The 27,027-nt window shown below is 41.2% G+C and overlaps 1 protein-coding gene across 3 annotated transcripts; it reads right to left on the reverse strand.

Annotated features, from left to right (window-relative positions):
• Positions 1-1,017: 1,017 nt before the first annotated feature.
• Positions 1,018-26,800, reverse strand: ppm1bb (protein phosphatase, Mg2+/Mn2+ dependent, 1Bb). Of its 3 annotated transcripts, none has more exons than XM_061028800.1 (6): positions 26,394-26,798; positions 12,546-13,388; positions 9,338-9,455; positions 8,744-8,855; positions 7,684-7,741; positions 1,018-2,400 (listed from the first exon to the last, which is right to left on the reverse strand). In XM_061028800.1, the coding sequence occupies exons 2-6, from the start codon at positions 13,374-13,376 to the stop codon at positions 2,371-2,373; spliced, it is 1,149 nt and encodes a 382-aa protein (XP_060884783.1). In that variant the 5' UTR covers positions 13,377-13,388; positions 26,394-26,798; the 3' UTR covers positions 1,018-2,370. The 3 variants fall into 3 exon arrangements, with proteins under 3 accessions (XP_060884783.1, XP_060884782.1, XP_060884780.1); XM_061028799.1 differs by lacking the exon at positions 1,018-2,400 and adding an exon at positions 3,170-6,023 and having other exon boundaries at positions 26,394-26,800; XM_061028797.1 differs by lacking the exon at positions 1,018-2,400 and adding an exon at positions 3,170-6,204 and having other exon boundaries at positions 26,394-26,800.
• Between the last annotated feature and the right edge of the window lie 227 nt (positions 26,801-27,027).

Below are 27,027 nucleotides of genomic sequence, written 5' to 3' on the forward strand. Positions count from 1 at the left end.
GGGACGAGGCGACTGCCGCTGCACCTGCCTGATGCTGCCTTCACGTGCTCCTCGGAAATACAGCACTTCCTATGAGTGCGGTCTTAATAACACAAAATTCAAGTGACCCAACCAAAAAACACGGACGCTAAAAGTTGGGTTGTTTATTCGTGGCTGATGTTTGATTACCAAAAGCAAGTAGCAAAGAGCTCCTTTGTGCTTCAGCGGCAGAATGAAGAACATAGAATGTGAATCAGGTGTGCAGTTTACGTTTTAATTCGTTTATAAGCTAAAATAACATTATAATTAACAGGTGCTAATATTTTCTTAGCTAGCTGGCTTTATTGTTAAAGAATAGGCATGTTAGCAATTTCTGCTGACTTGAAATGTTACAACCTCATTGAAATTTCCCAATTTCCCACTCATAATTACGACTTTGCAGTGACGTTCAAATACTCATCTCTCGTAAATACGATATTTTCACAGAGCAGTTGAAGGCAGCATAGCACCTACCCTCTGACGACCAGGAAGTTAAACATTTGACCCTCGATGTATGATTTCTACCACCAACCCTAATGTGTCATTATTACCAATTTAGCATTTGATTCAACACTAGAAAGAATAACCAAATGAAAAAAACTTTCATGGATTTCTTTAGGATTGAAAATTGCTGGATATTTGGGGGAAATTTAAACTCCACATCAGTACCTAACATTTATGAATAACACATTTTAATTTCTTTAAAACTAAATAGTGGAAATCCAGGACAGAAATTTTACCCATCGGTAATACTAATTTATAGAACTATTAATTAATCATCAGTGATTTTGTTAATTGGTAAAGCCTACTTTGTCAGCGCCCTGTTAGAACGGTTGAGGACTTTGATTTTGAGTTATTTGATTGGGTCATTATATAAAAACTTAATTGTTTCAAGCCCCTTTCAGTAGCAGATAACACAGCATCATCTTGTGCGAAGAGTACACAAACACACCAGAGATGACATGAGCTCTGTTATTAAAATACACAGCCACCACCAGATCCTTGGCAGGTATTTTATTTCATATATAGACGCTTTCTGTAATCAAATGTGAGTGCAATCAAACAACAGCAATACAAACATTACCAATGCAGTCTGAGAACCAGGAACAGGGTTAAAACAGGGAGTTCACTCACTCTACATAGCGAGCAGCTAGTAACCTCATGGACAACATAAAAAAACTTTCCTCTGTTAGGACAGTCCTCTGTCATGTGTACTTCCAACCATAATGGTGAGGGGCGAGGGGGGTGGGGGGGTGGAGGAGCCTATTTGACACCCCCACCCACCTGCCCTGTCCCTCTTCCTCCTCCTGCAGGAAGTCCACCAGTGATACAACAGCCCCCCCTACCCACCACCCGCCTCCATGAGTCCAACTTGCACTCGGCTCTTCAGTGAACTAGATAACCTCCCGTTTCCCCATCATGATTATCATCGTCATAATCCTAATAATAACAAAAATAAGAATAAAATTCCAAATCATTTCCACTTCTCACACAGCAGGAGCCAATCAGAATGCAGAGGTCCTTCAGGTTCCGTCAGTCTCAACCAATGGCTGTCCATCCGGGGTCGACTAGAAAACCACGTAGCTGTACATGTAGAACCAAAGTCCTCATGCAGTGCCCTGCAAAGGGGGCACATCACATACGTGCACAGGTGGAAGTGGGAAGGGTGGAAGGAGGGTGTTTATGGGTTTCTTTCCGTGTTTTAAGTGTGTGTTAGAGAGAGTGTGTGTCTTTATTTTTTTTAAGAGGGGAGAAGCAAAGGTGTTATGCAATTATCAGACCCAGGAGCACGAAAAAAAAAAAAAAAAAAATCCAGGAGAAGAAGAGTTACATACAAAGTCTTTATCCATCATCTGTCTTCTCTTGGCCCTCCTTGAAACACTCTCATACACACACACACACACACACACAAACTCTCTCTCACACACGCAACACGCACCCACACACACACACATTATAGGTCCTCATGTCATTGTGAAGTTATGTGTTCAACGTCAACATTCAAGAAAAGAAAAAGAAAAAACACCTCAATGGTAAAAATCATCCCTACCATCACAATGCTTCAGTTCATAAAATCTTGACATTTCTGAAAAGTGATTTTTTTTTTCTTCCAGGTTTAAAGCGGTATGTGTGTGTGTGTGTGTAGTTGTTGTCGTCTTTGTCCCACTGCTGCAAACACACTCATACACACACACACACATGCACAACCAACATACGCACACTCACGCACTCCAACACACACCACATGTCCTCTTTTAGTGGAGAAAGACATGGCGCAATGGAGAGACACTCCTCCTTGGGGGTGGACGCACCAATCACCAGGAGGAGACAGGGAGGGGGTTGTTTCCACAGCTACCAGGGGTCTTCCAGATCACCGGCACTCTGGGTGAGTAAGAGGGAAAGAAATGGAGAAAGGTGTGTGTTAGGTTTAGCTGTTGCTACTTCTATGACTGCAGAGTGGTTAACTTACCTCCTAATGCTTTAAAAAGATAAAACTCTGATCCTTGCTGGCCTCTTTTATCTACCCAAAAATGAATGGATGAAACTAAAAGACTTGAGATTCAACCCGATAAGTTTGCACATTAACACAACCAGAACCAAGACCTCCGATGACTCACCTTGCTGAGAATCACGAGGCCAACTGTCAGACTGAAAAACAGGGGGAGGGAATGGGAGGGGGTGAGGGGGGGGGCAAGAGAAAGAAGTCCCTAAAGTCTACATGCAGCTTCCCGTTGCTAGTTGTCATGCAACACAGCGGTGGGCGCTTGTTTTTGGAGTTCAAAAACCACTTTGCTGCTTTTGTTTTTAAAGGATCCTCTAGTTTAAAATGTCTTAAATGAAACGACAAGGCGAGAGCTAGAAGCTGACAGGACGAGGAATGAGGCAAGAAGGAGGGTGAGGGTCTATTTTCTGCTTGGGTTGTTCCCTAAAACAACTAAAGACTAAACATTTTGACTTGAAGGTTCAAGGAATGCCACTTTATATATTGCCACAACAGGGATTGAAACTCATTTTAAATAGGAACACATGACTTTAAAATGACACAACCATGATTTACACATTTGCATGGCAACGGGGGGGGGGGGGACAAGAAACACAGCTGTACAGTCAGTTTGAGAGTGAGAGATACTCATACACTTGACACAAATCATACCATTATACCTCAAATCAATTTTTATTTTGTTCATTAGTCATTTTAACTGCATGGGACTGATTTGTCCCACATGATCGCATACAAATATAACTCATACATACACAAACGCACATACATACACACTGTTTAGCATAACCTCCCCTCTAAGTGCCTTTACTGAAGAGATAAGTTCAGTGCATGCATTACAAGAGTCGCTGGTTACTGGGCAATATACAAACATACACAACCTTCCTCTACCTGCTCTCAGGGAAGAAAACTGAACAGAATCTGGCCACAGTTAATCCGGTGTGTTGTCCTTCAGGGATAAATATTTGAACAATTAGATGGAATTATATTTTTGAAGAAACATTTGTGATGTGGTGCCATCATCAGATCACTTTTCCACTGCTTGTTCAAACACTTCAGAAAGCCTGTAAGTCACAGCTGTCTAACATATAAGTGCCTAGATAGCCTGCTAGCATGTTATATAACAAACAATACCATATTAGCACACTTGCATGATAAACATGTCATACTGAACGTTTGCATTAAAACAAGCCAAGCACTAAATTTTGTTTTCACTGTTAGCATATGCACTAGCAGGTTTGCTAACATGCTAATTTTAAGGTGTAATATTTTGAGGGTCCCCAAACGATGGCTGTGTTAACACCAAGAGAGAAATCCCGATCATAACTACAGTGAATCATTCTTTACTCTTTAATTCGTCATGTTCCACCCCAGAGTCAGATTGAGCTCAAGTTTCATCTGATTTATTCTCAACTGTGCTTTGAGTTGAATGCTAATCATAGCATGTTACCAATGATGATACAAGTATTCAGCTCAAAACAAGTAACCGGTACTGTTCTTATGCAAACATGTCTTCTTTTGAGTCTTACACCGCGTTGCCCAATCACACATATGCATACATAAGCACAACATGATATGCCAACATGGGATTACAATCTCAGATGTTTCAATAGAAAAGCACATGTGAGGTGCAACACAATGTTGGTGTGATAGTTAGCATGAGGTACATCTGACAAAAAAAACAAACAGTGCTTTTTCACCCTTGAAGTATTTTGTCCTGTAAAACAGAAAAAAATAAACCACTGTTCAAGCGCTTCTAAAACAGCATAAAGCCCACCTTTCCATAACACCAGGCAAAAAACTTTTATACACCATTAAGTTGAATAACACTTTATCTGAAGTGCTTTTCAAAAAAGGTTTATTTGGTTTTACAAGAGAAAAATCTTCAAGGGTTAAGACTTACTGGGTTTTTTGTGTCAAATGTAAACCTGGTTTACTTCCAACCATCTGTTACAGAGCAACACGAAGGCCCGCTTCTGAGCTTTTCTTTGAAGACATCTGGGACTGTCTACCATCCAGTGGAGTAGACGGTCTCAATCAAGGCCATGACAACGGTGGCTGTGATTTGAGCTGCTAATACAAGTTAACAGCTAACACCGACATGTAAAAAAAAAAGCTCAGATAAAAGTTGAGCCATGTCAAATTTGATGTAGAGCATGATAATCAATGTCTATAAAAAAGGACAGCTTCTGTTCCACGGACAAATCGTTTTAATCTGGAAACAACACAAGCTTTTGTATTGCTGCTTTGCCCACTAGAGAAGGTTTCTAAACATGTTTCACCCCCAATGTTCATTTTTTCTTGCAGTGCGATTTTAATTACAGTTGTAACTATTTCCATCTAAAAATGGTGAACGTGTTTTTCCCTCTTCACACATTTACATTCACCAGAAAAAAACAAAAACCAGAAACAAATTTCCACCTTGTTGTGCAAAACTTAGGCAGCATATTCAAATACTGTGACATGGAATTATGTTCATGTGTTGATGGAATGATTTAATCCAAAAAAGAAGCTCAACCTCAAAGCATACACACACTAAACCACCTACAAAAGTGTCCCCTGTGGTCAACTGCCCAGTTAAGCGCTACCCAGACTGCCTTGATGAACCTAACTTCGTCGAGAATGGTGTTTAATGGACTAACATTCAGAAAAATCACCCACTACAAAAACACACATTTCAGTGGTGATGATCTGTGTGTTTCTTGGTCACTCGAACCCACACACATACACACACACATACAGACATGCACACATATATACGCAAAAGAGTGCTTTCTGAGTCTGTAGACAGGGTCAGCCTGAACACAGAGCAGTGTGTTGAACACAGCTGCAGTTCAGAGGGTCTTTTCTCCTTTTCCTTGACAGTTCATTTGCTGCAAAGCAGGTGAGGGGGTATAGCGAGGGAAGGGGGAAAAGGGAGGAGAGGGGTGTCAGCCAGAAGCCAATACTTGTAAATGTTGGCCATGGAGTGCAAGGTTCATTTCTGCTTCACCAGCCACTTCTGCATGTTATAGTAATTTGTTATAATCTTCAGTTGTAAACATCAGTCTGTTAAAGTGGCTGGCAATTGGCAGTTTGGGAATCCAAGCCAAGGTGATCAGCGGGAACAGACAGAGAAGAGAAGGAAAGAGTCCTTTTTAGGTGGGGAGGGATATACTGTATGAAGCTCCAAGACAGAATTTGAATGGAAGGAGGGGCCATTTTTATTTCCACTGTATTAGTGATATATATATGAATGGAAAAAGCAGACGTGAAATACAGCTGGATCGGCAGATTTTTTCCATTCAAGTTCTATAATGAAGGTAAAAGGAGAGGTCAAAGCACATCTGACCGGATCTGGGAGATGCTCATTTAGAGGAGGGATTGGACTCAGGGGCAGGCGCATCTTGGCTGCTTTCCGGCTCTGCATTGGCGGGTGAGGGTGGGGGCGAGGGGGGAGAGGTAGGGGAGGCGGGCTGCTCCTGGCCGTCTTTGTCGTCTTCATCCTCAGAGGTCCTCCGGCACTCCCCGGCTCCCTCGGCAGTGCTCTCCTCCCCGGGCAGGTGGAAGGCGGCCAGGGAATCCTCCAGCACCGAGCGGTACTGCCCCCGGTGGTGCAGGCGGAACTGCCGCAGAGCCTCCAGCAGATGAGCTGCAGTGCTGCCACCTCCCTCCTCACTCTCCTCCTCCTCTCCCCCCGCACAGGCCTGAGGTGACACGCCAGGGGTCAGACTCTGCAGGCACGCTCCACGGTCAAACACACACACACATATGTATATACACACACACACATACACACACATCTAACAAACAGCAGCACAGCTCACACATCATTGTGACACAAATATCTTGCACACACTGACATGACGATGTCAGAGACATTCTTGCACTAGTCGTACAGGCCCATGCAAACGCTACCTCTGACCCTGTGACCAACAACCCTTTGTGATATTTGCTGTGTGGTGTGTGTGGTGTGTGTGTGTGTGTGTGTGTGTGAGTCGGTTTGGGGGGAGGGGGGGGGCATCAACCACACAGCCCAGAAAAACAAAAAGCCTGCAGGTTTAGACTCCACTGACAATTAATATGGCAATACAGTCACACCTCTACCATCACATCCACCCTTAACATGAATTTAAAACAATCATGCTCAACCTGGCCAATGCTCAACTTCTATACTGTTTTAGTTTACACCAAACAATAATGATACCTGTTTTGATTCCACGGCAACAAAGATACAAGTCCTTGGCAACAAATACTGAGTAAGTTCTTGCTCGAAACTGCCAACTGTACAGGAGATGCCGTTTTTTGTAAGATACTTATGCTATTAAGACAGTGATTTTTCAGGCTTCTTAACTATATTTCTATCCTGACACAAACTCAAATGATCAACTTTATTTAATGTTCGTATTTGCAATACCTTCATTTAAAAAAAATATTACGCACACAAGTTATTATCCAACAAGTGCACGCAAGATATTATGTTGTGCGCACAACATAGTACTTGGTGAGCACAAGTTAATATCTTGTGTGCACAATATTTTTTTTTACTTTATGGGACTTCAGGTGCTCCGTAGTCTAGTTTCAATTTTCAAGTTTGTTTGTATGAAGATGGATTTTTTTTTTTTTGTGTGGCTTGTGTTGTGCGCTGCCTGATTTTGCCGAATTGGTATGACTCATTCTGTTTGACTGCATGTAAATATGGACAATGTGTCTCCACCTTCTCCCCATGTACAAAAATGAAGCCAAAATACCCCCACCATGGGTGCTGACATAGTGAGCTGGTGTTGTTAGGAGCCAGAACATGCGCAGAGGAGATCTGGCTGGTCGAGCCGCGAAGTTCACTCCCTCCAAAGCACAAATTTAATTTATCGATACTCTCTATTTACAGAAAATGTAGAATCTGATTGTCTGCTGGTAGTGAGGAGTTCATTACTGAGGTTTTACATATTTCAGTGATGAACACATAATCGAAGTTGAGTTTCTCTCAGCTCATCCAGTTTATTCTATCGAAGTCTATCCTCCACCTGCTTTCACGTCTTCAAGTTTCACTCACTCATTCTCAGATACACACGAAAGAGTGTCCCTGTCTGGGCTGGTGTGTCAGTATGAGGTCATGTAGAGGGAAGGAGGGGTGAGGTGAGGTGAAAGGTCGGAGAAGTGAGGTATTCAGAGAGTGATCAACTCACCCCTTCCTCTTCTCTGTGAGGGTTCAGCTTGTTGTACATGGCCTCGATCACACTCCGTCTGCAAATACACAAAAACACACAGAGTGGCGGCTGCTTAGAAAAGAGGACAACTCCCTGCTTAATACTAACAGTTCATTCTCCGCAAATGTATATTGATTCACATTTTAATGGAGCCAAGAAAGCAGCTGAGTCAATACCTGAGTGTCTGCTTTTCATGCATTAAAGAGACTACCCTATCTCTCTGTGAATGTGTACGTATAAGTGTTTTCAGGAGTGTTATTTGCGCGTTCGCAAGATATCAAGTGCACATTTGGACCAAAGCTGCAAGTAGCAACTGTTTTTATTCAATTATGATGATTTGTTTGTGTGTAAGCATCATAAAACATCCAAAAACTGTGGAAATGTGTAGCAGAGCGTAATCTTCAATGTACCAGAATGTCCTTACTTTATTTCAAAATAAAAGCAAGGTTGAATTCAGACAGCAAGTGAAGTTTTCTCAGCTTCTCTCAGAGAGCAAAAATTCAAAATAAAAGCCGAACCATTTTTTATTTTTAAATGCAAGATAATATAATTTTAAACATGCATTTAAAAATGTGACTAAACATGATGAGCTATTTAATCGTGATTTAAAAATAAACATTGTTTGACAGCCCTAATTCTTAGAAACGCTTTTGGTTTAGTCATTAGTCAAGCAAACTAAAACAGACATACAGTGTACTGTGTTTTTCACTGTAGCGGTTGAACAAGGCAAACACTTTAAATAAATGAAAGTGTGGCTTTGTGAACTTTTAACCAGAATTTTTTGACAATTTGATGGTGTTTCAGAGATTGAATGATTTGTAAATTACTCAATATTTAGTATAATGTTTTGTAAGAACTCTATTGGTTTCTTTCTTTCCATAACGCTGCTGGTTGTGTGTGTGTGCGTGCGCAGTACCTAAAGTCATCTATCATCTATCTCTGAAAGGAATTCTGTTTGATTTATTTTATATTTAAACTATACAATGAATAGTTGCATCTATGAAATGCAGTGTAGTGTTGTTCCTGATCGTGTATTTACTTGCTGGCCAGGCCTCCCCCAGGTGGAAGGTTGGGGATGTTCTCTGTGGCGATGCTCCTCAGGACAGACACCAGGTCAGGGACTCCCGCCTCCCCACAGTTTCCCAGTAGCTCTACACACACACACAAATAGAATGAATGGTTTGTGAGAGGTCATGTTACACACTGAAGCAAGGTCATGGTACATAACACACCAAGGTTTAGGTGTAAAAGACCTCCAGATTCCTCTGCAGAAGCTGAGGTATCAGCTATAGTGGTGGAAGAATCAGATAATCCACTGTTTACCATTTAGAGAACCACAGTGAGGCAGACTGATTTTTAAATATTTACACAACCAAAGAATGTTTATATTGTCCTGGTTACGTACACAGAAACTGAGCACTGTAAGTGGCCTTTTGTCTTGTTTAACATTATTTTAAAAACATTTTCTAAAGAGGCATCTACAGATAAATAGGACATAATTCAGCAAATCATCCAGTGAGATTTAAATTCATTGACGTAAAGATGAATCTATGTGTGTCCCACAGAATATCATGACTGAATCAGTGTTATATGTCTATAAGTGCAGAGGTGAAGCCGTGTCGTGTTTACTGACCCTCAACACGAGTCTCCAGGTATTTATCCAATTCCTCCTCTTTCTTCATGGCCTCTTCTGAGATCTTTGGGGCTCCAGGTAAACACACCAACACCACGCTCATATTGTCCCTGCTCCCCTGCAGGAATGAGGACAGACACGGAGAGAGAACAAACAGGTTCAATTTTCATTCATCTATCATTCTGAAACACAGCAATGAAATCTGCTGAACACAAAACAACAACAAAAAATTTTTCTGGTGGGATGAGGGGGATTCATGAGGAGTAGCTAAAATATATAATAACATCTATAACGTACATAAGATATGTGGCTGGTATATTGATTAACTGATGCTGGCTGAATCAAAACATCACTGAGCAGACTTTTTTTATTCTCTTTAAAAAAATGCTTTTAAGGGGCGCTGGTGGCGCAGTGGTTAGGGTGCGCGCCCCATGTATGGAGGCTGTAGTCTCCAGCGGGTGGCCCGGGTTCGAGTCCGGCCTGTGGCTCCTTTCCTGCATGCCATTCCCCACTCTCTCTCTCCCTGGTTTCCGACTCTATGCACTGTCCTATCTCTCAATTAAAGGCACAAAAAGCCCAAAAATAAATCTTAAAAAAAATAAAAATGCTTTTACAATCAGTACAAAATAAAATAAGGACATAGCAAATAAGACAAGCAGTCTGTGCCTTCTACAATTCCTTTAAAAACAGGAGAGAGATCACAATCATACAGCTGTTTTTAAACATGCATGAAACTTTTTGTTTTGAACATTTCCTGACAGCAAGGCCCTGAAATCTTAAGCTTCCCGAGTTGCTTGTTCACACATGTTCCCAACGGCAAAACGTTTTCCCTTTCTCACGGGAGGAGAGGCAGAACATGACATTAAAAAAAAAAAAAACATTTCATGAGCCGTAGGTATTCAGTGTCATTGAACAAGGTGTTTGTTTAGACAGACTTTTGCTACTAACACAGTTCATAGCACATTATTTGACAATTGGCCAAGGTTTGTCTACAGGGCCAAAATCGGCCAATATTGATAGTTTAATCGATACAACGGTGCATCTCTGCTCGTCTGGGTTGGTTGCTTAAGTTCAAGGTTCCTTTTACTTTCCCAGACTTGTCAGTAGATTTAAATTACCACTTATTATGTAAATAACTGGAGTTAAATTCTTACTAATATTATGTATCTATGTGTACTTTCAGACTACATCTGCCATTATATTACCTCCTGTTACAGTTTTGGAAGTTTAACATTTAACACATGATTCTATGTACTGTATACATGCAATATAAAAATTATTTTCTTTCAGGCTAATGTGGTAGATGGTTTGATTCGGTACAGATAGAATTGGGGCCGCTGCTAAGCCGGCTGACGTAAAGGTGTAGAAGAAGCTCTGTGGAGGAGTGTGAACAAATGTATATTTAGAACTGAGAGCTCTACGTTTAAGAAAACACAGGAGGGTCAATGGTCAGGAAACACAAATATTTTCCAATTAGTCTTGTACATTCTCCGTTAAAGTCCAGAGCTGGAATTGACTAAAATCAGATTGTTCACTTTTCCACACTGTGAGGACCCTGTCATGTACAGCGTCACATATATGACAAAAGGCAGTGGCAGCAGAGGAGATTTATGACAGCGTGAGGCCGTCACTTGAGATAACCCATCTGCTAAGGTAAAAATAACTAGGCTGCTTTTGCCCTCACTGGTTCTTGAAGTACTCCGAGACACAAAACAGGCGGTAAAAGGAAGGTAAAAGTCCAAGACCAGGACTGGTAGGTGGATTCACCTGAGGCAAAGAGTGGTTCTTGCTTTTTCTTTGATCATAAGCTGAGCGGAGCAGCGGGCAATGACGGGACAGGAAGTAGAAAGCAACGATGCATTACTCAATATCTGATTGATCTCATCTCTCACAGTGACATGTTCAGTTTTATTACATTAGAATTACAGATCATACCATGTCTCTGTAGCTGTTGTTAGGGTATTATGAGTTTATCTAATAACTTTTTTGTTAAATCCCAACTTTGAACTGATGAGAAACGCAATCGATTACAGTATGTTGAATCATGTCATTGATATATCCAACCGTATCATATCACATATGGCATCGTTTCATTCTTTATCATATTGAATAACTGTTTAGAAATCAATTGGAGCTTTGCAGAGTGCATTCTATATAGAACTTGAAAATAATGTGTATCACTTGAGCATGAGGAGGAGTGTTATGCAGTGCCTAAAAGTGAAATATAGGTTATGTGTGTAGAGTAAGTAACTCGTATCAAAACAATGATCAATATCTTCCTTGTCTTGACCTCATAATGTTTTTAAAAAGAGAAAAGGGACAACCACAGGAAGTTAGGCAAAAACAATTCACACACACTTTATAAATGAATAAGTCTGTCAATCGATTAGAAATAATCGAATGATTTACAGGCTTTGTAAAGAATTATGTGCAATTAATTGCATATATCTACAATAGAGAAGGATTGCATTACAGGTAGATTTACTGCATACCCTTCTTTATAGCTGGTTATATCTAACTTATGAAGATTGAATTCACCATTTACTTCAATCTGATCAAGTTGCTTTCCTTCAGGTCAACTTTTTCCCACAGCCGTGTAGGTAGCTTCTTGTCATTGGCATAATGTAACGATAAAAATGAATGTGCTTCCGCACGGCGTCGGACCTTTCTAGTACGAGTAGTTTCATATTAAACGGGAAAGACTGCAAATCAATAGATGTATTCAATGTAGATGTATTTGGACTTAGCCTACCTCAGAACCTCTCAGTATGTGTGTGTGCGTGTGTGCCAGTATGTGCCAGTGTGTGCCAGTGTGTGCCAGTGTGTGCATGCTTCTCGGTAGAGGCTCATAGACACAGGAGGAGAGAAATAGGGCAGTCTAATCAATCAATCCTTGATGGTTTTGATCTTTCAAAATGATAAAATAATCAAAATACGCTGCTTTGGATGGTTTGATCAGTGATGTATGATGTCAGAGTGCAATTAATTAGCATTAATTTTTTTGACTCGTTATTCTTTCTGTAATTAATTCATGTTTTTTCGACTGCCCTAGTCTAAACAAAAACCACAAGAATAAAGATGAAGCCAACCGGACTTTAAAAAAGTACCTTCATGTTACTTATGTGTAAAAAAATCAACAACAAGCTAAAAAGCAAGTATGTCACTCTTTTACCTTGAATGTTTATCATATATGAAAGAAGAAACTTACCTTATGCAGACAGGTGTCCACCACTGAGTTACACACCTTCTCCAGGTCATCACACACCATGAGTCGTGAGCGGACAAACTCACACAGCTCTTCGTTGGACATCACGTCCCAGATTCCATCACACGCCAGCACAACAAACTCGTCTCCTTCAGGCGCCCGCTCCAACACACACACCTCAGGCTCAGGGCTCACCAGCTGCTCCGTGGGGCCCTTACCGTCCACACATTTGTAGTCGTAGTCCCCCAGGGCCCGGGACACAGCTAGGGAGCCGTTTACCCTCTGGATCATGACCGAGCCACCAGCGTTCTGGATGCGCTCCTTTTCGCGGGGGTTGCAGGGCTTGTGGTCCTGCGTGGAGAAGCCCACCTTGCCGTCTCGACTCAGCACGGACCTCGAGTCGCCGCAGTTAATGAAGTAGAGATGGGTCGGGCTGAGCAACACGCACACAGCTGTTGATCCACTGCGGTCCAGGCCCTGCCGCAGGTCCGCGAAGCTGCGCATGTACTCATCAATGTTCAGGAAGCCCGAGCGGATGCCGTCCTTTACGCCCTCAACGGAGCTGGGTCCTGAACTGAAGTCAACTCCTCCCCCTAAGATGTGTTCCAGCAAGTGGCCGGAGCAGTAGTTGGCCACCCGGGAGCCTGCATGGCCATCGTAGACAGCAAAGAAGGACCAGTCGGTTAGTCCATGGGGTAGTCCCACCACAGCTGTGTGGGCATCCTCCATCTCCACCCGCCAGCCCTGCATGGAGCTCAGGCCATAACGCAGTGCATTTCCTTCCCCATGGGCACTATGCTTCTCTGTCTTCGGCTTGTCCAGGAATGCACCCATTGCTGCCTACAGCTGGAGATTCAACAAAGAGACAGAACACAAAAATGTCAGAATGGAGGCTTAAAACCTTCTCCAAGGTTGTCAAAATGTTCAACACTTTAAAACTTTGCCATACTGTATTTTTAAAACAACACAATCTTAGGCCCCGTGTCCACCTAGCGTTTTTTTCCGGGCAGAAAAGTGCCGGCTGTGCGCTCGGGAGTGTTTGCATGAAGCAGTTGTGCGCTGAGAAGAAAAGCGTTGCAGGTCCGTCCTGTCTCTATGACAACAGTTTGTTGACAACGGCAAAGAGCATGTGAGTACAAGATACGATCTGTAGGAGGCTAAAATACGGGGAATGTGATACATACGACCACGATCTAGTTCATAAGACAGGTGTGCAGGAGAGAAATTAGTCGATCCAAATTGCATGTTAACTCATGCACACAGTCTTGATCGCAAAAACACATTGGAATGAAGGTAATTGTACAATTCAGATAGTGTGCAGGAGCTAAGTTGCAATTTCTGATAATTGAAAAGAAGATTTAACCCAACATTGGGTGTCTAAGACTTTGGTTGCTGTGGTAACCAAACCAGGTATGGATATTGTTTAATATTTAAAAGTATCCAAGGTTAAAATTCTGGTATTGTTACAACCTTAACCTTTACCAGCAAGGACAGAGAACAAAAAACCTCCCTAAACATAATGCTAGATCATCCTTTTATGCTACAATGACGGGATCAAAAAGAAATACAACATGTAAACAAACTCAAAATGCCCACTAGGCACCATCCATGCAATGCTCTATGTGCGTAAAGCTCTTGTGTAGAGGCCGCATGTAACCGTTTAACATAAATTATTTCTGTTGTGGACGATTTTTTTTTTTTTGTCCAGGCTGGCAAATAACTATCTTGTCTCTTTTTGATCTTTGGCTGCTCGTGATTGGACGCCACCGTCAAGAAACAAGAGAAAAAGAAATCAAAAGTGTCAGATTGGTCGACGGACTGACCGGAAATTACCGTCACTACCTTCGAGAGTCTAAATGGAGGTCCACTAACAGTGATGAATAATCATGGATTTATCACTGTTGAAAGTCTCAAAGTCTCTGAATAAACACTTCACTTTAAGGCTGGATTTATAACCTTCTTGAAGGGCTATAACTCCATAGAATGGCAAAAGGGTAAGCTAGCGATAATAATTGTCCCCAACCGTCGTACGGTTCCAGAGATATCGCAAACAATACGAGTGGTCATCTGCTAGAGCGTGGACAGCCCAGCAGATTTTTTTTAAAGCTTAACGCCTTGTTGCCCAACGATTTGGTTCACAAAACAAAATTATTACATTCAATGTTAAAAACGTAAATATATCTCAGGCAACACTGACTTCTACAATCAGATCTTTAAGAGATCAAATTACATTCTTTGTGAATAATTATTTTCTTTGTATTAAAAATCCCTTATCTAATTACCAGTATTAGGTGTCAGTAGTTCATTCTTTGAATTCAGAGTGCTTTTAATTACTCGATGGATGGTGAGAGCCAGAGATCCCAACAACAGGACAAAGATAGCATAGGAGAAACCAGAGGGGAGGATTACACTGCAGCCTTAAAGCTTGTTTGAGCACACAGAGCCTCTTTCACTCTGCACACAAGCTAACTAATACAATTAGTAAACTGCACTGTTTCCCACACAGCCACTTTATTTGAGTGAGCTAACCAGGTCTATTAATGGACCTGAAGTATATTTTGAGACCAATAGAAGCATTTGTTTTGGTCCTGTGAGGGTGTGACACCATCTGCATACGGTGACTTAGCCGACAAAGTCTCTGACTGCTCTCTAACCCTTGTTAACCTGTGGCGATAAAGGTCAACACACATGCTCTGACAAGAACCAGAGAGAGAGAGAGAGAGAGAGAGAGAGAGAGAGTAAGAGAGAGAGAGAGAGAGAGAGAGAGAGAGAGGCAGGCTCAAGGTGCCAGTTCCCCCGGTAGTCTAAGCCTATAGCAGCATAACTAAGAGCTGGTCTACACCAGCACCAGCCCTAACTATAAGATTTATCAAAAAGGAAAGTTATAAGTCTATTCTTAAAAATAAATTTCTATTGATACAAATGTTCCTGTAGACTATCCCTCCTGTGAATGCATTAATTGAGATGCAACCTCTCCTGTTAGACTACTTAAGCCGCTGTTTAAAAAGCTTCAGTACCACTGTGGTTCCCATCATTTTGTCACGCTACACATCATTAACAACAACCTAATGGGTTGAGACTGGAAAGTTGAAAATGTGAATGGAGTTTTCCGGGGACCTTGTAAACATGCTACTGATGCAGAAGATAAACAGAGCAGGGAGACAGAAACAGTGAGAAGCCGTGCAGGAGAATCTGCAGTGTGAAGCTAAATGATGTAGGTGAAGATGTATGTGGCAGAAAGAGAGAAAAAGAGAGCGACAGAACGAAAGAGTGGTGGATAGTGTTGGAAACCGAAGGAAGAGAGTGGGGACTAACAGGTCGGATTTGAACCCGGGCCGTCTGCTGCAAGGGCTACAGTCTCTGTGCATGGGGCACAAACAAAACACTCGGCCACTGGTGCCCCCAAATCGTACTTTTAGGGTACCTAATAACATAAACGTTATAAAATAACAAATAGTAATTGATCACTTTGTTTTGCATACAAGCAAAACTTGGTTGAACTTGTTTAAGTGGAACTGTCTAAGTTTCTACGTCTGTAAAATCTTTATCTGACATTAATCCAGTAGTGATGACAAGCATACAGATATAATGATTCTTCTTCTGATCGTCTTGTTTGCGTTTGTAGATCACGTAGAGGCATCAGGCAGCATTCATTTCAGTCCGTGTCATAACTCTAAAAAGAACATCTCACAATAAAGTTTCCGAAAATCCCCGCCTAAGATCAAAAATCCCCCATATGGGAAGAATTAAAAATAGAATTTAAAAACTACATTTCAGACACTTCCAGTCTGCTATGCCCCACAAGCTACTCACAAAGCATTCTGGGATAGCTTGCATTGCGGACCAGGCAGGCGGCGTCACTTTTTAACAGCTTTTCTCCCTGCATGTTTCAAAATGTTTTTTACCGTTTAATAAATATACTTTTTCCAGACAATAAGTAAGCGGTGAAGCTGGGCGGCGTGTCTCTATGCGGCCTGGAAGAAGTCGCAGTGCCGCACCGAAAGGCCATATCTCTGTCACCGTATTTTGCCATCATACCAATCATTTCTGACCTTATTGTCCGCTACTGCTGCGAGATTGGAGCTATTTACAGTATGTATTGCTAAGTTGGTGTTGCGATCTTGAAACCTAGAGATCAATGAAAAGTGATAAAAATCAAAAGTGCTCTGACTACTTTCTTTTCTTTTAACATATTGATTCCTCGCTGTGCGTTACCTGCTACATGAGTACACACACGGCATGACAGGCATGTGCCCAAAAAAGGCTGGTACATGCAAGGAGTGACTACAGCTGGTTACAGAAGAATGTGCGTGCGTGTGTGTGTGTGTGTGTTTGTGCGTGTGTAGTGTCATCGTCTATGTGTGAGAAAAAGGAGCTCTATAAATATGCCAGGCCGGTTTAGATTTCATGTCCAGGGTGGGGCAGTGGGCCACGCCATTCACATTTCTCCTGCTTTTCTGCTGTGGAATTGTACAAACACATTTCTCTTCTACAAGTGTTAACAAGCAGCTACTACGGCTATAAATTGGGAAATATGTTCACAATGGTAAGAAAGTGTGTTCACATATGTGTGTGAGAGAAAGAGAAATCAGCTATGTTCACCAGCAGTGATTCTCTCTAAAAATAAAACAAATACACTGCCATTGCCTAGCAACCACCCACCCTGCAGGGCAAACATCCAGGCTAAGCTTCATTCAGCAACATCCCCCTCTCCATGTCTCTCTCTCGAACACACACACATACACACACACACACACACACACACACACACTAACACACACCCCGCCTTGTAGAGAGGAAAGGGGAGTTGCATCATCCATCCATTAATGCATTCGCAGCAGCCAGACCCTGAAAGGAGACATGCAGGCTGCAAGAACACTTGCAGATACTATGAGATTTATCTGGCTGAAATTGTTACAATAGACTGCCAACAACAACAACAAAAAAAACACACATGTACAGAAAACCTAATACATAATGCCATTGAGACATCAGACTGAAACCAGGAACTCTCAACCACTTAACCTCCTCAAAACTGCTGTCCCCTGTGCTGTGACCACAGGTCGAAACCAACACCCCCTCATTCGAAGACGCACACGTCTGCCAAAAACCACTGGCAACGAAGAGGGAAGTGGAAGGTCGGGGATTACATAATGCTGCAGAGAGCCTGAGTGCTGCTCTGAGAGGCAGGCACACTCACATACAACAGTTAATGTTATCCTGGAAGCAAGGTTAATGCACCGCTTCCAGCAATAGGACTATCAATAAATATGTTGAAATTTACTGAGAGTCACCCTGTAGGCCCATGCCTGAAGAGACGATTGTTGAAACAACGGATTGGGTTGTTGATTACTTGATTTAAATTTGATTACAGTTATTTTTTCCTAAAGACCTGATGTTGAGATGTCATTTAGGACATTTAAGTGTTTTTCCAGAAACTCTCAGCCTTTTCAGTTGAGACACAGATCTTAAGTTTTGTAGAGTTTTACAGATTGACTTGATGGGCTTTTATGAATGATTGTTTTCCCAATGGGGAAAAACAACAGAGCCATTAGGAGCTTGAGATGTCAAAGCTAGCAAAATGTCACCGATCAATGTTTTTCTAACAATGTTGGTAATCGGTAAATGGACTTGGCATAGCACATTTACACTACATGTCACATTTACTCATTACTGAGGCTGCTCAGTAAGTGCCCATTGACCTAACAGTGCAGCAGGTGCATGTGACCGCATGAGCTGGGGATCGAACCCCCGACCATCGACTCGACAAATGAGCCTCGCATGTCTTCAGTCTATATTTTAAAGACTGAATGACCTTCATGTATAGAGGGTTACCCTGTTTTGAAAGATGCTGAAGAGTAGGATTGAAGGACAGAAAAACTGTATCAGAACAACTCAAATTAAGAGAGTTACTGTTTTTGATGCAGTATCGGAATAACAATGACCCTCTGTTCAGCCTTGATTAGCTGGCATTAAGAGTTAACTATATTCCCTTACATTACATGTCAGATAGCTCATCCATTGTTCCGCACTTTACCACAGCAAAGCTTTAGTTACTACTTTAGTTACTTAGTGTGTGATATTTTAATCCTTTACCTTGTGACATGTCGGTAAAGACTGAGGGGGAAATACAGTTTAACTGCAGACCATAATTTATCTAGCTTATTCTGCCAGCAAACATTAGGGGCCACAACCCAGAGACCTCTTGCTAACTTGGTAGTAATTTTTTTCCAATTTTCACTTTCACAGCATTAGTGTTTAGAATATTTTAAAGGATGCGTTTGTTTTCCAATCATAAGGCCAAGAATGATAGAGGTGATGATTTAAATAAAAAGCAAACTCCAATGGGATTACTTAGACACAGCACTTTCACATCCAGACGGAGGTGGTGGAAAACAGAAACAGTGTCAGTCTACATTGTAACGACTGAATAACCTTCACATATACTCACACTACCTTAATCTGTCAGAGGACATGATTACAAACTGATTAAACTAGCATCTTCTGTAAATTTACGTTTAATAAGCAATGTGATTTTATGCACCAAAGGAATATGTAAAATCAATGGATCAAGAGGAACTGAATGTAACCTCTCAAGACAAGGAAAATAATTTAATGAAGAGGTATAAATTCACCATGTTTTCTATGCCCACTTCTTCTAGACCTTAAGACTTTGCTCAACATGCATAAATATGTCTTGACTAAAGATGTGCGCAACTAGCCAACTAAATGAATAAACGCCATCAAGCTCACTGGTCGACACCAGAATGACTAGTTGGTTAAACGAATTGTTAATATTGTTGTATGCCATCAATGCCGGCCAAATATTGTGCTCCAACTATGATGCAGCCAGGGCGCTGGTGGTGCGGTGGTTGGTGCGCTCGTCCCATGTATGGAGGCTGTAGTCCTCAACGTGGGCAGTCCGGGTTCGGATCCAACCTGTGGCTCCTTTCCTGCACGTTAATCCCCTCTCTCTCTCCCTGATTTCCATCTCTATCCACTGTCCTATCTCTCAAATAAAGGCACAAAAAGCCCAAATATAAATCTTTAAAAAAATAAAAAACTATGATGCAGCCACCTGCCACTAGCCAGGCCGAAGCCATAGACTGGCTGTAGCCCCGGCTAATGGACTGTCTCTCTTCCATTACCTGGATGTAAACAAGCACAGTGAACAGATAGCATCTCGTAGGAGTGGCACGGTCTGGAAGTGTTATGATCGAGTACATTGAGATAAAATTGTGTAGGCTGTGTCAGGTTAAACTGACATATTGTGTGGAGCAATGCAACCAAAGGCTTGTGGTGCTAGCACTGCAGAGAAGAGAAAACCAAGTAAATCCATGTGTCAGTTACACTGGCTGTCTTGCATTTACACTTTACTGTGAATTTACTCACTGGTCATGTGTTTGGTGGACCATGTGACTGATGACCACCTTAATGGAAATACCAGATAATTCTAACATGATCATGTGATATTTTCCCATATTTATGAAGTGAGGAAGACCGAGTTAATGCAACATTAAACTAATCTGGCCAGAGAGGAATGTGAGAGAGTTAATGAGGACTGTGGTTCTCCTTTCACATTTGGGGAAGCCTCTACAGTTAGACAGGCTTTGTAGAGCTGTTATGACATATTCAGTCTTTGAAAAACGCACTTTGAAGCAGCCTGCTCTGAATTGGGACTCTTGCCATGTTGTGTACTTGGTCCCCTATTGTAATAGAAATTACTTCCAACTCTGCACCTTTTTCTGAAATTCATTTATTTAATCAGTCTTTTTATCTTCACCGCTGAAACCGTATAAACATTTACTACACTACAACTCTGACCTTACCTCCCTTTTTATGTTGCTTTTATAACGCTCAGAACAAAAGGTGCACATATCCAACATGCAGCACTTCAACATGCTTTATTGACCCTCCTACTTCATCTCTCTTTTGTGCACTAATCTGCTGCAGAGATTCCAAGGTGGGCCATATAACTCCAGGATCAATGGGCTCCTGTACAACTAGCTCTGGTGCATTTTTCTCCTTTCACGGTCAATAAGAGTTTCATAGTACAACAATGAGTTGATCGCAAACACAACATAACATCAAGCTTATGGTTGAAAAGTGACACTCGACAGGCAGGGTGCAAAATTAAGTGATCAACAACCAACACACAATGAAGGGAGAGACAATTAGAGCTTCCATTTCAAATCCCAAGCTCTGACAGACAATACTCACTCACATAATACTCACTTTAGATAACTAGTCTTATTTGTGTTTTATTTTATCCCAGCCAAGTCTGTTTACCATCACAAAGTGTTGGACTGGATATCGGAATGATGGCACAGATTAAGAAAGATCGTCGGGCACTTTAAACATTCTCAGCAAGCACAGTCTTGCTTTGAAGACATTCAGACTGAACTCTGAGAAGTGTCCACAAATTGTCTCCATCAAGACATTCAAACGAGACGGAACAGCTCCTTCTATGGTAAAAATTACAATTCTTACACTTCAGTTTAAAACATTTAATTTGAAAACCTGACAGTTGTTGCCGCTTCCTGTTTGTATGTGAAGCCGGCACAATGCAATGCAATGTTGGGTTTATTGCAACTTTGTGTAGCCTTACACATAATACCAAAAACAACAATAACACCATTAATTATGATTAAAAAAATATTCTGCATCAGTATCGGTGCATATGTATCGGAATCAGATTGGAAATTTTAAAAAAGTGGATCGGTGGAGTTAGAAAACACAGATTGCCTTTCTTTTCACAAATGTGTAAAATTGTAAAATAACCCAAGTAAGATCTTAAAGGTGGCGTAGACAATCCTTATCCATGCTTATCAGCGCCCATCTCCTCATAGTCAGCAAGCTACACATCCTGGCTGCTTAAATGGGCCAAAAACTACCTGGCTCGGACCAAGCCACACTACATGAAGCCAAGTACGGACAGGTTGCATTGTGCCCTGTACTCTGAACTACACTATGTCATTCAAGTCCTGTCCCACTAGGAATAGAGCTAGAGCATGATATCCATAAGAACTAAAAAATGCTTCCCCTATTGAGGCTTACCCTCGGGCAGCAAATGTTCTGATTTCAGCCATATTGCTCGTTATTTGTTCAGATGTTTCCCTGGCAATGCAGATCAATGAAGTTGTGGTCAGAGCTTTTGAATGAAGGGGTGTGTTAATCTTTATTTGGCCGATAAGATATGGGCATGATGGTCCTATGCAACAGCATGTGTCCCAGGAACATCTCACCAATTAAATCAGCACAAAAAGTGTATATGCAGTGCTAAGTAGTAAATGTTACGTCGTTACCCAGATGTCAGCAATTTGTACCTCTTGCTGTAAGTGACTCATCTCAAAGGCAAAGAGAAAGAGTCACATTTACTTCACAGAAAATGGAGAAATAGACTCATCACTGGGATTTCCTCAAATGTATCTCATATAGTGGTATTCAATTTTAAAAGCACATTGTGACATCAACAGGTCCATAAGAGCCAGGCACATAGCTTTAAGATACATCAAACTCTAAAGGAAGCTTGTTGACTGTTTCAATCTCCCCCTGACACTCTCTTTCATCTACTCCTCAGTCTTTATACAGCGACTGCTGACTCAGATAAGATTATCGGCTATTGAACTCCACTCATATCTGGCTAGCACTGCACAATCTGAACGCCAAGTGATGTCATATACTGGTCACCTGTGCACCTTATCGCTATCTGATACACTGGAGACCGTGAGAAGGTTGGCTGACGGGCTAAATTTCAACTCTGCACAATACAAAATTGATGATGAAAACTGAGATTACAAGCCTGGGCTTGGATAACAAATCTTTGCAATGTGTATTGAAATAAAATCTTAGGTAACAATTTATTTGTATTGGAATCAGGAGAACTAATCAATAAATAAAGTGAGAGTAAAACCTGTCCATGAGACAGCTGATCAAACTGGCCCATTTACATGTAAACCTCCAGGTATTCTCATTGAAATTATTGGCAACAAAAAAATCTACTACTGAGAATCATTTTGAATTTGAATCATCAAAAGGAGACTTTTTTAATGATCTTGTAACTGCAGGACAGAGTCCAACACAAATTTCCCTTTGGGTACAATAAAGTATATCTTATCTCATCACTTAACTGTTCATATCAAAACATAAAAAAATGTTAAAGGAGAAGTGTACACTTTAGGCTTCAGAAGTTATTAGCAGGAGTTAGTATCTCAATGCAGATTTCTCTAAAAAAAAGGGGGGAAAACTACAAAAATGGCTTAAATCAAGCCATATTTAAAGGCTGCTTGTATTAACATAAAATTAGTATTATTATTATTATTATGTACTTTTATGTAACTGTCTTCAAGGTATGGTCATTAACAAGCACTGTTGTAGTTATGTATATGGCCATTTAAGTTGTTTCAAATAGAAAAAGGGGGAGTCAACAATTCATAGCTGTAATTGTTTATATCTCCTCTAAAAGACGCATGTTTACATCACCTGACGCCATAGACTGTAAATATGAATGGACGAAGCCTGAGTGGCTGTAAACACGCAGAAAAAAATATTAAACTATGATTTAAAAACTGTATTTTTGCCTGTTTTCTGTATGTGACTTGTGGTGTTCCTGGAGCAAGCCTCAAGTGGACACTCAACGAACTGCAGGAGTTTGCACTTCCGCATTGGCTTCACTTTTCAAGACCGGAGGTTGCCGCTTGCTGCACGCCTAAATGCAAATTACTCTTTCTTTAGCTATTCATTAAAAACACATCTATGATATTTTTGATATTACAATAATACAAAAACTGAACAAAGAGACATTTGTTGGGACACTGTCAGTGGCGTTTGTCTGAAAGGCGTCAGTTAACATGGTCACTCTTTTAACCGTAACACCAGAATGTCACTTCAGTGATGTTTGCTTATATTTAGAGGAGAATCCCTCTCCTTACACTGCTGTAGAATTAAAGTCTACAAAAGTACGGACAGCTTTATGTATTTTTCAATGAGCCTGGTTCAATAATGTCCGAAGGGGAAGTGAAGGTCAAGAAATTCTTCATCGTCCAAGCATTGGATAGTGCTTCTTAGCTAAAATTAGCTAGTTAACGTTAATTAATGATAGTATCAGGATCACTGTCAGCTGTCCATTGATTTATTGCTCTCGGGCAGTAATGGAAGTTAAAAGGCAGGACTATTTTGATCAAGTTAACAATATTTTGTGGCACGATTAGGAGAAGTCCTTTCTTTTGGTCCCTCTTTTGGACAGAGGACGTCTAACAGAACACAATCACCTCCTCTCTGGGTTTTCTTTCTCAAATTAAATCCTGTAGAAATTCAACCCGGGCTTGTCTCCTCACATTCAAAAACAACTGTCTTTCATTTGAGAAATAAAACTGATAAAAAAGCGTAGTTAGCAACTAAGACTAATAACCTCTCAGTAGAGTACAGTTGTAGGTAGCCTTTCTTGCCCGCCAGGTGGGTGGTTCCATAAGCGTATGATGTCACGTGAAGAATAAGGAATAAAGCCTATGTTTCCAGTCAGAGCCAACCATACAAACCTTAAGTTTTAACAGCTGCCCTTTGCCCTTGGCCCTGCCACTCCCTGATAAAGCCCACAATATACCTAATAAACATCACACAAAAGCTTAGAATTCCCCGAAAATCATGTGCTGTCCTACACAGTTAGTCTAGTGAGTTTAACATACTTTATAGAAATGATGTGTAGTAGATAAGTGGGGAAGTGTTGGGAGGAGGCTGAAGATTATAAACACCTTACCAGGCTGTTACCACCATTATGTCTTATGCACTTTGACTACATTGCATGTGTACAGATTAGGGCTGGGAAATATATCGAGTTTTTAAGATACATCGCTATATTTTCAAACAAGATATAGGGCAGGGGTGGGCAACTGGCGGCCCGGGGGCCACATGCAGCCCTCGTCAACCCTCAATGTGGCCCTCAGGTCAATTTTTATATATCAAAACATGAAGAAAACATGACAAAATCTGCCATGAAATCATGAAAACCAGAAATATTTCCATAATAATATTTGATCACTAGTATATGTTGAGTTAAATTTGAGACATAATTGACTGTTATCGTTTTTGTATCCTACAATTTGGCCCCCTGGCAGTCAGAATTAAATGAATGTGGCCCTTGCTGTGACCAAAGTTGCCCATCCCTGATATAGGGTAAGACAATATCGTTAATATCGATATAGTTTAAGTTGCATTAAAATAACGTTACAGAGGTGTCAGGTCTACATCAGTGTGTGAAAGGGTAGGTGTGACATGTGGTGTAAAAGCGCTTTGAGTAGTCGGAAGACTGGAAAAGCGCTACATAAGCTCAAGTCCATTTACCATTTTCCATGTGTTTTCACTGTTAATAAAATACATATCTATATCGAGTATCGCCATTCAGCTAAACAATATCGAGATATGAGTTTTGGTCCATATCGCCCCAGCCCTAGCACAGATTGTTTCAAAAAAGGCAAAGTTATAACCACAACCCCCCCCCCCCCCCTTGTGTGTGTTCTAGTTACCCTGAAAGGTCAATTCACACAAACAACACAACATACAGTAGCTGCCTTACTGGCACTGCATGACTTTTTACATATATTGACCTTATTTTTGCTACATGGTAAAAAAAAGTTTGATGCTTTTCTCTCTTTAGATACAATATCAAATCTTGAAACATACCTACACACCATTGACACCGACATGACAATGTCCGCTTAAGCTTGTCATTAGCTCGTTATATCTCACGTAGCCTACACATTGCTGGATTAGCTCCAGTCTAAAAGAACAGGATTGTTAACATTGATTTAAAATAGAAAAGTATTGGCTTTAACCATAAGATGCACGGTAACAGAGCTACTTTGAAAACTTCACACTTAACCCCGAATTGCTCACGCTTCTTCGGTGGCGGTGTATGAATGGGATTAGTTACTTCTGATGGATGATACTACATAGCGACCACTACCATCAGGGTGTGAATGGGTGGGTGTGACAGGTGGTGTAAAAGCGCTTTGAGTAATCGGAAGACTAGAAAAGCGCTATATAAGCTCAAGTCCATTTACCATTTCCCAAGTGTTTTCACTGTTAATAAAATACATAGAGTATCGCCATTCAGCTAAACAATATCAAGATATGAGTTTTGGTCCATATCGCCCAGCCCTAGTACAGATTGTTTAAAAAAAGGCAAATAGGTTAAAACCACAACCCCCCCCCCCCCCCCTTGTGTGTGTTCTAGTTACCCTGAAAGGTCAATTCACACAAACAACACAACATACAGTAGCTGCCTTACTGGCACTGCATGACTCTTTACATATATTAACCTTATTTTTTGCTACATGGTAAAAAAAAAAAAGTTTGATGCTTTTCTCTCTTTAGATACAATATCAAATCTTTGAAACATACCTACACACCACTGAGCCCGCTTAAGCTTGTCATTAGCTCGTTATATCTCATGTAGCCTACACATTGCTGGATTAGCTCCAGTCTAAAAGAACAGGATTGTTAACATTGATTTTAGAAAAGTGTTGGCTTTAACCATAAGATGCACGGTAACAGAGCTACTTTGAAAACTTCAGATGATGGCTCAGGTTTTATTTAGTCTACGGTGTGTTTGAAACGCAATTCATGTTTAATGAACCTACTGGCTGTTTTTGTAAATGTGTTTCTGTGTAAAAAAAAAAAAACACCAATCCACTGACCACATGCTGATCTCCATTGCACCTAACACTGCTCCCTGTACGTAAAGGCCTTCTCTGCTAACGTTAGCAACTGGTAACTTAACAGTTAGCTGTCGTTGGAGAACAGCGCTAACTCAAAGCTAATGGCGTTAGCGCGAATAGTTAGCATGGTACTTACGTTTTCCTGCTGCTGCGAATGGAGTTCCAATCTTGATTATCTGCTGGATTCTGCTTTCTGTGTGAAGATATGTCGGTGAGTTAGCTATCTACGGAGCTAACGTTAGCCACCTAGCTGTGTTATGTTTCCTTATTTGACAAAAAAAAATAATCGGCAATTTTGGCTTTCAGAAGAGCGGCGATAATTCCTTTCTCGGCGGTTCCCTGCTTGGACAGCGTTGATTTTTACGCATGTTTGACGCCAGTTCAAGTCTCTCACATTCAAACGAAGGTAATTCCGAGTGTCCCAACACAAATACGGTAACTGAGAATTGTGTTATATTATACAACGGTGACGAATCTAGCACTTTCTTCAATTGAAAGGCCAGAGCTATCCTTCGACTTTGGGTGCTGAACAAGAGGAGGTGTTATTTTTGGCAAATGCTCGCTGATTGGTCGCAACGTCTACGCGAACTGTTGATTGATTGGCTGCTGCGGCTGTCAGTTGGCTCTGCCCCTGCGCGAAGCTGGATTCTTATTGGTCTATTACCGAAGTCCTGTGACGCACTGGATCACCAGAATATACTCGCAACTGTGTTTTGGCGTACGCCGACACAATTTGGATGGGCGGAGTCAGTCTTGGTGTAAACAACGCT

The sequence above is a fragment of the Labrus mixtus genome, chromosome 21, assembly GCF_963584025.1.
Source record: "Labrus mixtus chromosome 21, fLabMix1.1, whole genome shotgun sequence".
NCBI classification, from domain to species: domain Eukaryota; kingdom Metazoa; phylum Chordata; class Actinopteri; order Labriformes; family Labridae; genus Labrus; species Labrus mixtus.